Source organism: Orycteropus afer, unplaced genomic scaffold (assembly GCF_000298275.1).
Source record: "Orycteropus afer afer isolate SDZICR_OR568_19922 unplaced genomic scaffold, OryAfe1.0 scaffold00026, whole genome shotgun sequence".
Taxonomy (NCBI): Eukaryota; Metazoa; Chordata; class Mammalia; order Tubulidentata; family Orycteropodidae; genus Orycteropus; species Orycteropus afer.
In genome coordinates, this window is record NW_006921613.1 from 16235205 (window position 1) to 16251585 (window position 16381).

A 16381-nucleotide genomic window follows, 5' to 3' on the forward strand; every position below is an offset into this window, starting at 1 on the left:
GAGGGTCTGTGCAATCCTTCTGCCTAGTCCGCCATCTTGCCCCGCCTCCCCAAATAGATTTTTAAAAATCATTTATTTTTGACTAGGTGGCTTTAACTATAAAATAATGGCAATGTAAGAGAAATTCATTAGCTTAAAATTCAGTTAGTCAAGTACTAGAAAAAATACTGCAAAAATTCAAAAGATTACAGTTGCTGTCCTCAACATTTCTTTAATTAACGTCTAAGCCAGTGGTTCCCAAACTTTAGCATGGGTCAAAATCAACTAAAGGACTTGTTTAAAAATAGTCTGTTGACCCCATCCCCAGAATTTCTGATTCAGTAGTTCTGGAGTGGGATCTAAGAATTTACATTTCTAACAAGTTCCCAAGTAAGGCTGACACTAGCTGGTACAGGAATTACTGGATTACTTCACTGCCTTACAAAGAAAACATGTTCATTCTAACATTATAGTTTAAATTATGTTAATAATTATGTTTTATTTTGGGAGAATAAACTGTGAATGGGAAAACCACAAGAACGCAGACATGAAAAAACTGGAAAAGGTAGTAAATCTACCCAAACGGAAGAACTAATACTTCATTTATTTGGACCTATGATGCAACAATTTCAGCTATGTACACTAGCTATAAACACAAAAGCAATCATTGAAGCTGAGAAAGAATCAAACCGCCAAAAAGAGGCAAAGATGTACTACTAACTTTCCTGCCATAATAAACTGGGGCAGGGTTAAGAGAGGAGACCTATAAAAATCAAAAAAGAAATGGCAAGAAAAAGAACAGACATGAAGATAAAACACCAAAGGGATTAAGGAGTACAGCAGTAATAGTAATTAAAGTGATAGACCTGAAGGAATAACAAGCTAACTCATTACTGAAGAATGTTTCAAGATCTATCCTGAAGTTCAATGCTGTCAGTGATAGGATAATATCCATATGCCAAGAAGGAAGAAGAGTTAATACTACTATTATACAAATCTACATACCAACCACCAAAGCCAACGATGAGGAAGTTGAAGATTTTTACCAACTTCTGCAGTCTGAAATTGACTGAACATACAATCAAGATGTGTTAATTATCACTGGTAATTGGAATGCAAAAGTTGGAAACAAAGAAGAATCACCAGTAGTTGGAAAACATGGCCTCGGTGACAGAAATTTGATAGAGATTTGGAAGACAGCTACTTGGACAAGTGACTTAGATCCATATCTGTACCCATTACAAAGAAAGGTGATCCCATAAAATGTGAAAATTATCATTAATATTGTAATCCATATAACCACGGAAAGAAGAACAAAAGGAGAAAAACAACAACTACAATATTATTAATATCACACGCAAGTAAAATCTTATTGAAGATAATTAAAAACGGCTGAAGCAGTATAATGACAGAGAACTTCCAGAAATGCAAGCTGGATTCAGAAGAGGACATGAAATGGGAGATATCATTGCTGATATCAGATGGATTTTGGCTGAAAGCAAAGAATACCAGAAAGTTGTTTACTTGTATTTTATTGACTATGCAAAAGCTTTTGATTGTGTGAATCATAACAAATTATGGGTAACACTGAGAAGAATGGGAATTCCAGAATATTTAATTTTACTCATAGGGAATCCATTCATAGACCAGGAGGCAGTCGCTTGAACAGAACAAGGGGATACACCACCATGGTTTAAAATCAGGAAGGCAGTGGGTCAGGGTTGTATCCTTTCATCATACTTATTCAATCTGTATGCTGAGCAAATGATCTGTGAAGCTGGACTATATGAAGAAGAATATGGCATCAGGATTGTAGGAAGGCTCATTAACAACCTGAGATACATAGATGACACAACTTTGCTTGCTGAAAGTATGGATGGCATGAGGCAGTTACTGATGAAGACTGAAGACTACAGTTTGCAGTATGGATTGCACTTCAATATAAAGAAAACAAAAATCCTCACAACGGGACCAGTAAGCAGCATCATGATAGATGGAGAAAAGAGTGAATTTGTCAAAGACTTCATATTACTTGGTTCTATAATCAACACCAATGGAAGCAGCTGTCAAGACATCAGACAACATATTGCATTAGGCAAATCTGCTGCAAAACAGCTCTTCCAAGCACTGAAGAGCAAAGATGTCTCCTTGAAGATTAAGGTGCACTAACCCAAGCCATGGTATTTTCAATCGCCTCATATGCATGTGAGAGCTGGACAATGAATAAGGAAGACTGAAGAGGAGTTGATGCTTTTGAGTTGTGGTACTGGTGAAGAACCAATGGACTTAAAGTACCATGGACTGCTAAAAGAACTAACAAATCTGTCCTGGAAGAAGTGCAGCCAGCATGCTCCTTGGAAGCAAGAATGGCCAAACTTCCCCTCACCTACTTTGTTCATGTTGTCAGAAGGGGCCATTCCCTGGAGAAGGATATCATGTTTGGTAAAGTGGAGGGTCAAGGAAAAAGAGGAAGGCCCTCAACAAGATGGACTGACACAGTGGCTGCAATGATGGCCTCAGGTATAGCAAGGAATGTGAGGCTGGCACCGGACCAGTCAGTGTTTTGTTCTGTTGTACATAGGGTCATTGTGAGCCGGAGATGATTCTATGGCACCTAAGAACTATAACAACATTACTGAAGAAAAAGATATGCACTGAACAGAAGTGGTATTAAAGAAGAAGAAGAAAAATAATGACTGAACTATTTAAAAGTCTGGGATAATTCCCTGAAAAACAAGCCAAGTCCTAAAAACCTGAATAACTCCTGTAAGATATTACTATATCATATTAAAGTACATCAATACTACAGCAAATCTGCAAACATTAACTATTAAAAAAATGAACCATGTATAATTTTAGTAAATATAAATGACTCTAATATAGTACAGCTGTCATAAACAATAACCCTTTTAATCAAGAAAAGGTTCAGAAGAAGTCACCTCACTATTTATCAAGGCAGAAACAAAATTAGTTAAACATTCATAAAACTTGTATCCAAAAACAGTTCTGGCAATTAATGGGTAATTAACTAGAAACATCAATCATTCAGATATATGTCACTTTTCCCAAGTGTTGCTCAAAAAGAGAACCAAGGGCACATGGAAAATAATGATTGTTTTGATTGAATCCTCCAATAATTTTTACTTACAAGTGGGAAGATCTTCAACTTTTGCAAGGTCATTCTCCTCTATACCAGGCATCCCTGCATCACCACCTCGCTTGACTGGTTCTATACAAACAACAAAAACATGTAATTCTATATTTTTCCTTACACAAATTGGAAATGTGTTCAAGGAATGTAACAATCAATTTATAAAGCAATAGGCTACACTCACTGAACATCTTTATATTTTGCTTTGGACATAAGTATAACTAAAACAACTTACTCTTTTTTTTTTTTTCTTCTTCCTCTATCAAAGGATCTAAATAGGAAACAATACAGACTAAAATCAAACTGAACACCAATCAAGCCAATTTTATGATTGAACACATTCACTTCAAAATGAGGAGGAAAAAGTCAGTATCCTATTAACAAAAAAAAAGAAAAATAATACCTTTTCCAAGTGGACTATGATTGCTTGAGGGTTCTTCATTCTTATCTGCAGCATTCTCAGCTACTTTTGGAATATTTTTAGATGCATCATGATCATTTATACCCAATTCATTCCCATCATTTGACTGAATCTTGTGGGCCTCTTGCTGTTAGATAAAGATTTGATAATAGTAAAGACATTTCAATTCAAAATATGAAACCACTGACACAACTATGAAACGTTCAGAAACAGGTCACCTTTTAAAACATGGGTCCAAATTCTGAAAACTTTGAAATGTAGTTCATAATATTATTTGCTATTCAGTTTTTACATGTGATACTGAAGTAAAAAAATAACTACCACTTTTTAAAACCTCTAGTTACAGTAAATAGTCTAAAATACTAGACAGAAACCCTAACCATAACCATAACCTCTAACTCTAACCCAATTAACTCTTTTTGGCTTTGCTGACAGAGTGATTTATAAGGACAGCCTGCTGAGCACCACGGGTAACTGTGAAGACCTACAGGTGGACATCATCCTATGTGCTGTGTGGGCAGGGTAGATTCTCTGTAGGCATATGCTGGAATTGAGCAGGATGGCAGATGAGACACTGGCACATGGGTGCCCCCTCAAGTGTGATAGATGGCTATTAGCTTTTTGCCAAGAGGAGGTAACAAAGTTGAAAAACAGGCAAACTTTCTTCTAGGTGCACTGGCTACTCAAACATACCAAGAAATGGCAGGACAATACACAAGTCAGTACTCCCTCCAACTTGTTCCAAATCATTTAATTTCCTTGGAAATTTCAATCTTCAGGTATATGGTTAGGCTTAACTCAGTGAGAGTGGTGAGCCAGTTTCCTCTCATATACTGGTTGAGTCACTTCAGTGGAAAACAGGAAAGGCAAGGAGTTAAGAGCACACACTTGGGCTGCAATAGGTCCCTCTAGTTAATATTTAATGTATATATAAATGTTGTATGAATTGTAAAGCATTATGCAATGCAATTACTTGTGATTTTATAAAAAACAGTAATACTAAAAATTCTACAGGACATCTAGAAAAACAAGATCCAAATCTTAAGAACTTATCAAAACCTCCTAAAACTTAAACACTTATGAGCATCAAAAGACTTCTCCAGAAGAGTACAAAGAAAACCTACAGACAGGGGAAAACATTTTGCAATGATATGTCCAACAAGGGTCTAATTTCAAAAATTTATAGAAAAGTTCAACACCTCAACAATAAAAAGACAATCCAATTTAAAAATGGGCAAAGGAGATGAACATATACTTCACAAAAGACGACAATGAGGCAGCCAACAAATATAGAAAGAGATACTCATGATCATAAGCCTCTAAAGAGATGCAAATCAAAATAACAATGAGCTATCATCTCACCTCAGCAATAACAGCAAGAATTTTAAAAAAAGAACCTAAATTCTGGCAAGGGGTGGGGAGACTATAATTCTCACACACTGCTGGTAGGACTGTAAAATGGTATAACCATTGTGGAAAATGATAGAGCTTCCTCAAAAAGTAAGAAATATAGACACCACATGATCTTGAAATCTCACAACTAGGTATATATCCTAGAGAAATAAGAGCTGTGACACAAATAGATATTATGTACACTATATTCATCACAGCCTTATTCACAATAGTAAAAAGATAGAAACAACCTCAGTGTCATCAATGGATAAATGCATTAACAAACTCTGGTATATACACTGCATTAACAAACTCTGGTACATACACACAACAGAATACTATGCAACATTAAAGAATAATGATCAATCCACAAAACATTTCACAACATGGATGAACCAGGAGGACATCATGCTGAGTGAAATAAGTCTACCACAGAAGTGCATATATTGTACAAGACCACTGTTAAAAGAAGTCAAGAAAAGATTTATGCACAGAAAGAAACATTCTTTGATAGTTACCAGGGATGGAGGGGGAGGGAGGGAAAATCACTAAGTAGATAGTAGACAAGAAGTAACTTGGGTGAAGGGAAAGGCAATACATAATAGGACGGGAGAGGGGGCTAGCACAATATGACCAAGGCAAAGGAAGACACTGGGAGGTAAACAAAAGTAAAAGGCAACAAAGGCAAATACTACTACATAAATAATCCTGTAATAACAGTTATGACAAACAATAATTTATGAGTGGATATATAGGTAGATATGTAAGTTGAATAGATGTGAGATGGCATGTCAGAGTACACCTGTGAACATATACATACATGTTTGGCAGAGGATATTTCTACATACGCATTTATATGTGCTGCAAATATATCCCATCACTCATTTAGTCGGTTTGTTGCACTGTGGTGGCTTGCGTGTTGTGGTGATGCTAGAAGCTATGCTACTTGTATTTCAAATACCAGCAGGGTCACCCATGGTGAACAGGTTTCAACGGAGCTTCCAGACTAAGACAGACTAAGAAGAAGAAAGGGTCAGTCCACTTCTGAAAATATCGGTCACTGAAAACCTTATGAATAGCAGTGAAACACTGATATGGTACTGGAAGATAAGCCCCTCAGGTTAGAAGGCATTCAAAATACAACTGGGGAAGAGCTGCTTCTTCAAAGTAGAGTGGACTTCAATGACATGGATGGAATAAAGCTTTTGGGACCTTCATTTGCTGATTAGGCACGACTCAAAATGAGAAGAAATAGCTGCAAACATCCATTAATAATTAGAATGCAGAATGCATGAAGTATAACTCTAGGAAAATTGGAAATTGTAAAAACTGACAAATTTAAGAGGAATGGCATCACATTCATAGTCAAAAGGAACACTTCGAGATCAATCCTGAAATGCAATACTGTCAGTGATAAAACAATATCCATACACCTACAAGGAAGACCAGTCATTACATTATTCACGTTTATGCAAAAACCACTAAAGCCAAAGATGAAAAAGTGAAGATATTTTTACTCACTTCTACAGTCTGAAATTGACCAAACATGCAATCAAAATAAATTGATAATTGCTAGTAATTGGAAAGCAAAAGTTGGAAAGAAAGCAGCAACATCAGTAATTGGAAAATATGGCTTCAGTGACAAAAATGATGCTGGACTGCATGATAGAATTCTGCAAGACAAACAAATTATTCATTGCAAATAACTTTTTTTAGCAACATAAATGGCAACTACACATGTGGACCTCATCAGATGGAATACACAAGAATCATATCTACTACATCTGTGGAAAGAAATGATGGAAAAACTCAGTATCATCAGCCAGAGCAATGGCAGAGGCCAACAAAGGAACAGACCATCAACTGCTCATATTCAAGTCTAAGTTGAAGCTGAAGAAAATTAAAACAAGTCCCCAAGAGCCACAATATGACCTGAGGTATATCCTACCTGAATTTAGAGAACTTCTGAAGAATAGATTTGATGCATTGAACACAAATGTCTGAAGACCAGACACGTTGTAAATGATGTCAAGTACATCATACATAAAGAAAGCAAAGGTCCTGAAATAGAGAAGAAAAGACCAAAATGGTTGTCAGAAGAGACTCTGAAACTTGCTCTTGAATGGACAGTAGTTAAGTGAATGGAAGAAATGATGAAGTAAAAAGACCTGAATAGAAGATTTCGAAGGGCAGCTCAAGAAGACAATTATAACGAAATGCTCAACAATCTGGCGTTAACAAATCAGAAGGGAAAAATACACTCAGCATTTCTCAAGCTGAAAGAACTGAAGAAAAAATCCAAGCCTTGCGTTGCAATACTGAAGGATTCTAAAGGCAAAATATTAAACTATCAAAACAAGATGGAAAGAATACAGAAAAGTCACTGTACCAAAAAGAATCAGCTGACATTCAACTATTTCAGGAGAGTAGCATATGATCCAGAACCAACGGTACTGAAAGAAATCCAAGCTGCACGTAAGGCGTCGGCCAAAAACAAGCCTCTAGGAATTGATGGAATATCCATTGAGATGTTTCAACAAATGAATGTCACACTGGAGCTGCTCACCTATCTATCTATGCCAAGAAATGTGGAAGACAGCTACCTGGCCAACCAACTGGAAAAGATCCATATTCATGACTGATCCAAAGAAAGGTGACCCATTAGAATGCAGAAAATATCGAATAATATCATTAATATCACACGCAAGTAAAATTCTCCTGAAGATAATTTTAAAATGGTCATAGCATGACATTGACAGGCAACTGCCAAAAATTCAAGTGGGATTCAGAAAAGGACATGGAATGAGGGATATAATCACTGCTGTCAGATGGATTCTGGCTAAAGCAGAGAATACCAGAAAGATGTCTGCCTGTGTTTTACTGACTATACAAAGGCATTTGACTATGTGGATCACAACAAATTATGGGTAACATTATGAAGAATGGTAATTCCAGAACATTTAATTGTACTCATGAGGAACCTGTACACAGACAGTTGTTTGAACAGAACAAAGGGATACTGTACGGTTTAAAATCAAGAAAGGTGTGTGTCAGGGTTGTATCATTTCATCATACTTATTTAATCTGTATGCTGATTAAGTTGTTTGAGAAGCAGGACTATATGAAAAAGAATAGGCATCAGGATTGGAGGAAGACTCATTAACAATCTGTGAAACACATATAACACAACCTTGCCTGCTGAAAGTAAGGAAGACTGGAAGCACTTAGTGATGAAGATCAAGGACTACAGCTTTCAGGTGTTGAGTCAGTGGACCTTCACGTTTGGGACCATGGTTGTAGGGGACTTCAAGCTCAACTGGGATAACAGTATGCAAAAATACTGTTCTACAATCTATTTTGGTAAGCAGCAACTGGGGTCTTAAAAGCTCATGAGTAGCCATCTAAGATTCAACTACTGGTCTCACCTCATCTGGAACAAAGAACACCAAAGAAAATCAAAGATGTATGAAAACAGTGAGTCCAAGGCACTAGTGGACCATGGGAACCTCAGGCTACACAACCTTGAGACCAGAAGTAGATGGTGCCCAGCTACCACTTTTAACCACTTGGAAAGGGTTCAAAATAGGAATTCCTGGATAGAGTAGGAGGAAAATGTAGAACAAAATTCAAAATCATAAAAAAAACTTTTAAAACATGTGACAGAGACTGGTGAACTCCTCAAGAACATAGCCCCCAGTTACCTTTTGGCCTGGAACTGAACTCAGTCCCATGACTTACTTTCAGCCAAACAGCAGACAGGCCTATAAAGTAAACAATTATACTAAGGAGGTACACTCCTTAGAACAATTAACCACGGGAGATCAGAAGGGCAGCATTTACTCAAGACAAAGCTCAGAAGGAAGGAATGCACAGGAAAGAGGAACACAGGGAAAAAGTAACCACAGGGAGGAAGTGGGAAGAAAACTGCTACATTGTGGGGATTGCAATCAACATTAGGAAACAAAATGTGTATGAACTATTGAATGGAAAACTAAATTGCTCTATAAACTTTCACCCAAATCACAATGAAAAGTTTAATAAATAAAAGTTTATAGCCTAGGAAACCCTAAGGGGCAGTTCTACTATGTCTTATAGGGTTGCTATGAGTCAGAATCAACTCAATAGCTACAGTAGTTAAGGTTATGTGTCAGCGTGGCTGGGTCTAGTTGAGTGGCTGGGCAGCTGGATGTAGTTATTCCCCATGGTGAGATTGTAATCAATTCCATGGTAGAATCTACTGGAGTAGCTGAGTGGCTGCTTTAGAGATGTGGTCTGCTTCTAGTATATAAGAAGCAACTATGAAGAAAGGCTCTAGCCTTTTGGCATGCTTGAATGCTGCAAGTAGCCAAGTTGTTGTTCAGCAGGCTGCCATGCCCTGCTGATCTTGGGGCTTTTTCTGGACTTGAATTAGTGGCCTGCCGAGTTGTCTGGTGATATTAGCACTGTGCCTTTTTACTTGTCGACCTTGAGTTCGTCAGCCTCAGCAGCCAGCAGCTGCCTGACTGAAGAAAGCCTCCAGCTTCAGTTGGCCAGGAGCAGGAGGCAGAGCTGAAGCCCAAGGTCAAGGGGCTTTCACCCAGACCCTAGAGCCTGGCATTTTGAAGTTGGACTTCTAGACTCCAAAACTGTAAGAGAATAAACTCCTATTTGTTAAAGCCATCCCATTTGTGGTATATTGCTGTTAGAGCAATATGAATAACCAAAATAAAGGCACACAACATTTCTATAATATTCTACTGTTTTACAAATGTAGATAAAACAAAAATTAAAAGTCAGTAAGCTACTGTCCACTTAAAATAGTTAGCAAAGATGCTGTCTCTTTGATGCATTATTGATAGAAATCTATGTGAACGGACAATATTAAATATTCTTAATAAAATAAGATAGCTTTCTATATGCAATGTTGGGGATTTGGTGAGGGGGACTTCTAATTTTTTAAAAAATAAACTTCTTATTCTGAAATAATTTTAGATTTACAGGAAAGTTAAAAATACTGAGAGTTCCCTTAGATCCCTCATCCAGTTCCCCCTAATATTAACATTTTATATCATCATGGTACACTTATCAAACCTAAGAAATCAATATTAATACATTTTTATTAACTAAATTTCAGACTTCCTTTAGATTTCACGAGTGTTTCCACTAAGTCTTTTTTCTGCTCTAGGATCAATGTACAATTAAATACTTAATTGTATTCAAGTCCTCAGATCTCCTTAGTTTCCTCTGTTTTGTGACCACTTCTCTGCCTTTGTAGCATGTTGTTGTTGTTGTTATGTGCTGTCGAGTCAGACCCAACTCATAGCAACCCCTCCTTGGGTTTCCGAGGCAGTATCACTACGGAAGTAGATTGCCCCATCTTCCTTCTGAGGAGTGGCTGGTGGGTTTGAACCGCCAGCCTTCTGGTTAGCAGTCAAGTGCCTTAGTGAGCATGGCTGTTTTCTAATAAAATTTTATTTAGGGACACTAAAATGCAAATATCTGAACATTTTCACGTCACAAAATATTTACTATTCTTTTTATTTTTTTAACCACTTAAAAGTATAAAAACCATTCTTAGTTTGTGGTGAACAATATGAAAACAAATAGTGAACTGGACTTGGCCTGTGGGCTGTAGTTTGTTTTCTAGAGTAATTTCTAAGATATCCATGTGCTTGGTTTAAAAAACAAACAAACAAACCTACCTGAATACAACTTATGCCTGTTTCATATAGCTAACATGGGGATTGTTCCTATGAAAAAGCAATTTGGATTTCACAGAATCAAGTTGTTACAGCAGCTGAAGAATAGGGAATGACAGGTGGGGAACAGACAGACATAAGCACCTCCATTCCCAGCTGGCCTGTTCCATTTAGGGCAGGAGAATGGCAGGGAGGGATTGGAGAGGATAATAGTTAACTAATAGTGTGAAAACAGCCTGGTATAGTAAAGCAGAGAGAGACAACTACTTTTGCCGGGGAAAACTCTCATTTGCCCTCTGTGGGGAGAACATATTTACAGGTATCCCCGCTTTTCAAAGTTTCCTTTATGCCATTTTGCTTTTACAAAAGACCTATATTTAGTATCTGTTTTCATTAACTGAAATAAATCCAAAGAGGATTTTCACTTTTTCCAAAATATGGCAAAAAGTGAAACAAGTGCTCAGTGTTTGTTTTGCAGTAAACCACCAAGCTCCTACATTTGGCATCTCAGCATCAAGGCACCACGGCTTTGACCTGTGTCTACGACACTATACATTAGCATTATTTTAGGGTTTTTTATGTATTTGGTTTGATTTAGTAAGTTATTTCTTGGGTCTCAGAATGCTCAAATTTTTTCCCATATTAATTAATGGTATTGCTTCCTCGCTTTACACCATTTTGGCTTATGAAAAGTTTCATAGAACACTACTTTCAGCCAGCAGGGGAAACCTGGATTTATAATGACACAATTGCTATGGTATACCTTTCTTCTCCCTCCTCTTGTGTTCTACCATACTCTTAACTCCTTAGCATCTTCATAATAACTCCTGGTTGCCTCTGATGTTCCTACTATGGTAGTTCACTCAGGCCTGCCATCTTCACATCTTTTGAAGGAAGACTACAGATAAGTGGCAGCTATTATGATTATAGATTTTAAAAATGAAATAGAAAATGATGCCTTCAATATCCTACTATAAAATAGTGAGATAGCTAAGAAAGGAAAACCAAGTTTCCTTAAGGTCTCCTTAATTAAGCCTTTTAAGTAAGATGCTAACAAAGAGCAACAGAAATAAATACTTTTCACTATTTAATCTCTTTACTTTAAATCACAAGAATTAATGCAAAACATGCCTAGACAGATGAGATTAAAACGTATAGAGAATGAATCACGTCTTCAATACCTAGTCATCCTCAGGTAAATTCCCTCTATTTCTAGCAGAGCTTCCATAATATAGATAAACTTACCATGGATAAATTAATAAAAGAATCTGCCACCCTAAAAATACTCATCAAAATTGGTTGTAATGTCTAGGGTTTCATTTCTTTGTTTTAAGAAAGGATAATTAAGGAAAGTTTCTCAATTTTTTCAGTTTCTCAAAGGTGTAAAAAGTCATCCACTTCACAGTCTGAGAAACATACAAATATCAAAATTAATTTTTAAAGTCAAGTATTTTAGCTCAAAATTAGTTTTAAGAGTTGTAAGTAAATTTTTGCAAATATCTAATTTACACAGCAATAAAGTTACTGCAAATCACTGTTTGAATGAAGCCAGTTATAATACTTAAAAATATATATTTTATGACAAAAGTATATATTTAAATTTCCAAATTACATTGTTTATATAAAAGAAACATTTTAAGTGTAGCTTTTTTTAATTACCTTTTGTTCTTGTAAAAACTGGTCTGCTAATTTTTTAATATTTTCTTCATGCTGTGCTCGTAATTCCTTGATTTGTTGTCCACACTGAAAACTAAATTACAAAGTCAGTCTTTCAGATTTCATTACCTTGGACTGAATGTCAAAACTGTCTAAAGTTGACATACATTAAAAAGATAAAACATCCAATTAGCAGAGTAGAGTGGACAGGGAAGGGCAAAGAGTAGACCTAAAAATAGGTCACAGTGAAAATTTAAAAATATTTGATTCTTTCAATCAAATATTAAAGAGGACAGAGAATACCGATAAAACTAATAATTGAGAAAACAGAAATGAGAAAGATGAAAACAATTAGTTTTCTACTATAAAGAAAAAGTATCAGAGCCAACTTCAACCACAGAAAAATAATATAGGAAAGAAAAACCGTAAGTACCACTATAAAGTAATGGACCAAAAAAGCTAGAATTGAAAGTTGACGAGGAGTAGCAGCAGATGATTCATCTAATAGTTAGTACTTTAAATACAATAATAAAAGTCTAAACCATAAGAATGACAACAGGAATGGAAGAAACTAATAAAGACAAAGTAGTGTCATCAACAGAAAATGTAAAGGACTAAAACAGGTAAGGGTGGTAACAAATACACCATGCAAAAAAGAAACAAATGGTTAATACATAATAGAGAAATGGTAAGTTTCATCATTAAAAATGCAAATTAAACTTCCTATCTGTACATATGGTATACTTTCTACCTATACTAGCAAAATTAATTTAGAATTATAAAAACCAATATTGGCAGGGCTATGGGAAAACATCTATCCACATAAATTCATAAAATCATTTTAGAAAATCAATCTTTCATCTATGCTATAAAAAGAAAATTGATCAAACATTCTGTCTCAGGAATTCTACTTTTGAGAATATACACCAATGAAATAATGTAAGAGGCTGAAAACTCTTTTTGCGTAAAGATTTTTATAGCTGTGATAGTTGTAATAGTGAAAGAAAAGGACAACTCCTACAGTGATCTAGCATTTGGGAGAGATTAAACAAACTTTGATACATGAATATTCCAGCGTAACCTATTACCCCTACATACATTAAATCTCTAATTCTACAGACATATGAAAAATACTGAATAATGTTAGGTTAAAAATAGATATGTGTGTGTGTGTGTGTGTGTAAATTCACGTTGATAAGAGACGAAGAAGTTAGTTAGAGATGGCTAAAAGATACTTTAAAATGTGGTGATTCTTTCTAATTTTTGGTATGCAGATCTAAAATATACCTTTTACCATAAACTGATTAAACATATAAAGGTTGGGCAATCCTACTTCTGTAGTGATAACTGCCTCAGAAACCCAAGGAGGGGTCGCTAGGAGTCGGGGCCGACTCGATGGCAAATAACAACAACAACAAAGCTTTTTTAAGGAGTGATCACTAAAAAGGTCCCTAAGAGGTTCCCCAACCTCATCACCAACTGAGTGTAGAGATATGAGCAGGGAGCTGAAGTGCAGAGCAGAAGCAGCAGCCAGCACTCTTAGTCCCTTGACCATTCTTGGGACATCTTCCAGGGTTGGCTCCATTTCCTAGATGCCCCTCCAAAAGAACCACAGAATCTTCTTTCAGCTTTGCTACATCTAATTTGATAAAACTCTAGAGCTTCCAAGACTTTCTGTCTCACAATGAATCAACATGCCTTGGAAGACACAATTTCGTGGTGTTTAACACAGCAAAAGAAAAAAAAGAAGACTTGTGAAGTGGTGGGGGTTACACAGAAACATTCCAGAAGAACTGTGCTTTGCAGCACAGCAGATATTCTTTGGGCCCAGGTTATTTGTATCTTTTCAAATCATCTGTCAAACTATCAAAGACATTTTTATACATATGAAAAAAGCTATGTGTATCTATCAAACTCTGCTTTTTAAAAAACAAGTTTTTTAAGAAAGATATTAAAAATCACCTTTATATTTAAAAAAAAAAAAAAAAGATTTCAAAGAAGCATCTAAAGACAATAAAAAGATTCAAAAACTTACAGCCATCAAGTCAATTCTGACTCACAGTGACCCTTTAGGACAGAGTGGAACTGCCCCATAGAGTTTCTTTATAGAAAGAGACTGCCTCATCTTTCTCCCACAAAGCAGCTGGTAGGTTTGAACTGCTGACCTTTTGGTTAGCAGCTGAATGCTTTAACCACTGTGCCACCAGAGTTTCTTTAAAGACAACAGAAAAGGAGTTTAAAAGCCTAAGAAAGCAGAAGAAAAGGAAAGCAGAAGTCAGAAAGGAGAAATGAATTAAGTCCAAAAGCTGGACAAGCATTTTAAATTCAAAAATATTTGTTGTATCTAGCATCTCACCTCTCATATTCTAACCTCTTCACAAGATAAGTATTGTTCTTCCTGTAGTCCTGAAGCTGGTCTTCTTGTCGAAGAAACTCCTGACGAAGCTCAGCAAGTTGCTCTACACACACAAGGTAAGAAATAAAGTTTACTCACTCTAATACTTCCTATTAAGAACTTACAGGATATTTAAAATTATATACTCTTCTTAATTCCTTATTCATACTCTTGTTGTTGTTATGTGCCATCAAGTCAGACCCAACTCATAGCGACCCCTCCTTGGGTTCCTGAAGTGGTATCACTACAGAAGTAGATTGCCCCATCTTCCTTCCAAGGAGTGGCTGGTGGGTTTAAACCACCAGCCTTCTGGTTAGCAGTCAAGTGCCTTAGGCAGTACGCTACCAGGGAATTAAATTATATAATTAGTATCACATTAAATTGCCTTTTATAATATATTCAAGGGCAATAAAACTTATTTTAAAAACAATTTAGCCTCAGTGGGTTTCAGATCAAAAAAATAATCTATCTCTTTATACTTACCTGTTTTATAGGTATGCTGGCTAAGGGTACAAAATTCAAGATTTTTTTTTCATTTTAAATCACATTTGACTTCCAACTTTGGTGCTGATCACTTGAGATCTCATTTCTAGTTCTGCTGAGTTTTTAGCTATAATGAATAAAATGAAATTCCAAGCTGGATAGTAAATTATAACCTGAGCCAGACATTCTTTCGCAAACATCCATAATCATTGGCCCCACATTTTCTAGAGCTCACTCCACTATCATCTAAGTCTACAGATAAAAAAAATTCAGGGTGAAAAGAGTAAATGTCAATTTCTTGGATAGATGATTTAAAAATGGGCTAATAGCCTTTGCAATTAAACAAAAGTAGTAGTTATTAAAGTCTTAATTTTTATAAATAAGAATAGTGATCTATACAAGCAACAGCTACTAAGAGTAAAATAGAATATCTAACCATAATGCACCAATCTTTAACAATACCAACTATAACATCTACTTTTTAAGGAAAGCTTATAGAATTAGTAGGAGCTCTGGTAGCATAGTGCCTAAGGCACTTGACTGCTGATCAGAAGGCTGGCAGTTTAAACCCACCAGTCACTCCTCGGAAGGAAGGCTGGGCAGGCTACTTCCGTAGCGATACTGCCTTGGAAACCCAAGGAGGGGACACTATGAGTCGGGTCCAACTCGACAGCACATGACAACAAAAACAACATAGAATTAGTATTATTACTTTAAAGGCACTCCAAAAATACTTGGGATACAAGGTTTTTAAAAGCATTTATAAGCACATATTTGTACCTGTGTAATAAGACTAGAATAATATCAAAGTGCTACCACTGTCAGGTTTGGTGATGGTATTCTGAGAATTTTCTTTTTTTCTCTACTTTCTAAATTTTACAACTGTGGCAAGAACAGCAAGTACAAATTTAAAAGTCACATTGAACAGTTGCTGATGTATATAAATAGAAAGTTGAACAATACGCCCAATAGCTATTGTATAGTATAATAAACCCACTGCCATTGAGTCGATTCTGACTCACAGCAACCCTATAGGACATAGTAGAACTGACCATAGGGTTTCCGAGGCTGTCAATCTTTACAGAAGCCGACTGACTACCTCATCTTTCTCCCATGGAGCAGCTAGTAGATTTGAACAGCCAACCTTTGGTTAGCAACCAAATGCCTTAACCACTGCACCACCAGAGCCCCCTATTGTTGTTGTTATGTGCCATCGAGTCGGCCCC

At 36.3% G+C, this 16381-nt stretch overlaps 1 protein-coding gene across 1 annotated transcript in view; it reads right to left on the reverse strand.

Annotated features, from left to right (window-relative positions):
• The window catches only part of GOLM2 (golgi membrane protein 2), a 125327-nt gene that overhangs the window by 59710 nt on the left and 49236 nt on the right, over nucleotides 1-16381 (reverse strand). Inside the window, exons 3-6 of the mRNA XM_007935241.1 lie at nucleotides 14634-14736; nucleotides 12281-12371; nucleotides 3534-3678; nucleotides 3128-3208 (exon numbers count right to left, since the gene is read on the reverse strand). Of these exons, the coding sequence (XP_007933432.1) occupies nucleotides 3128-3208; nucleotides 3534-3678; nucleotides 12281-12371; nucleotides 14634-14736 (420 nt within the window). The remainder of the gene's footprint in view (nucleotides 1-3127; nucleotides 3209-3533; nucleotides 3679-12280; nucleotides 12372-14633; nucleotides 14737-16381) is intronic.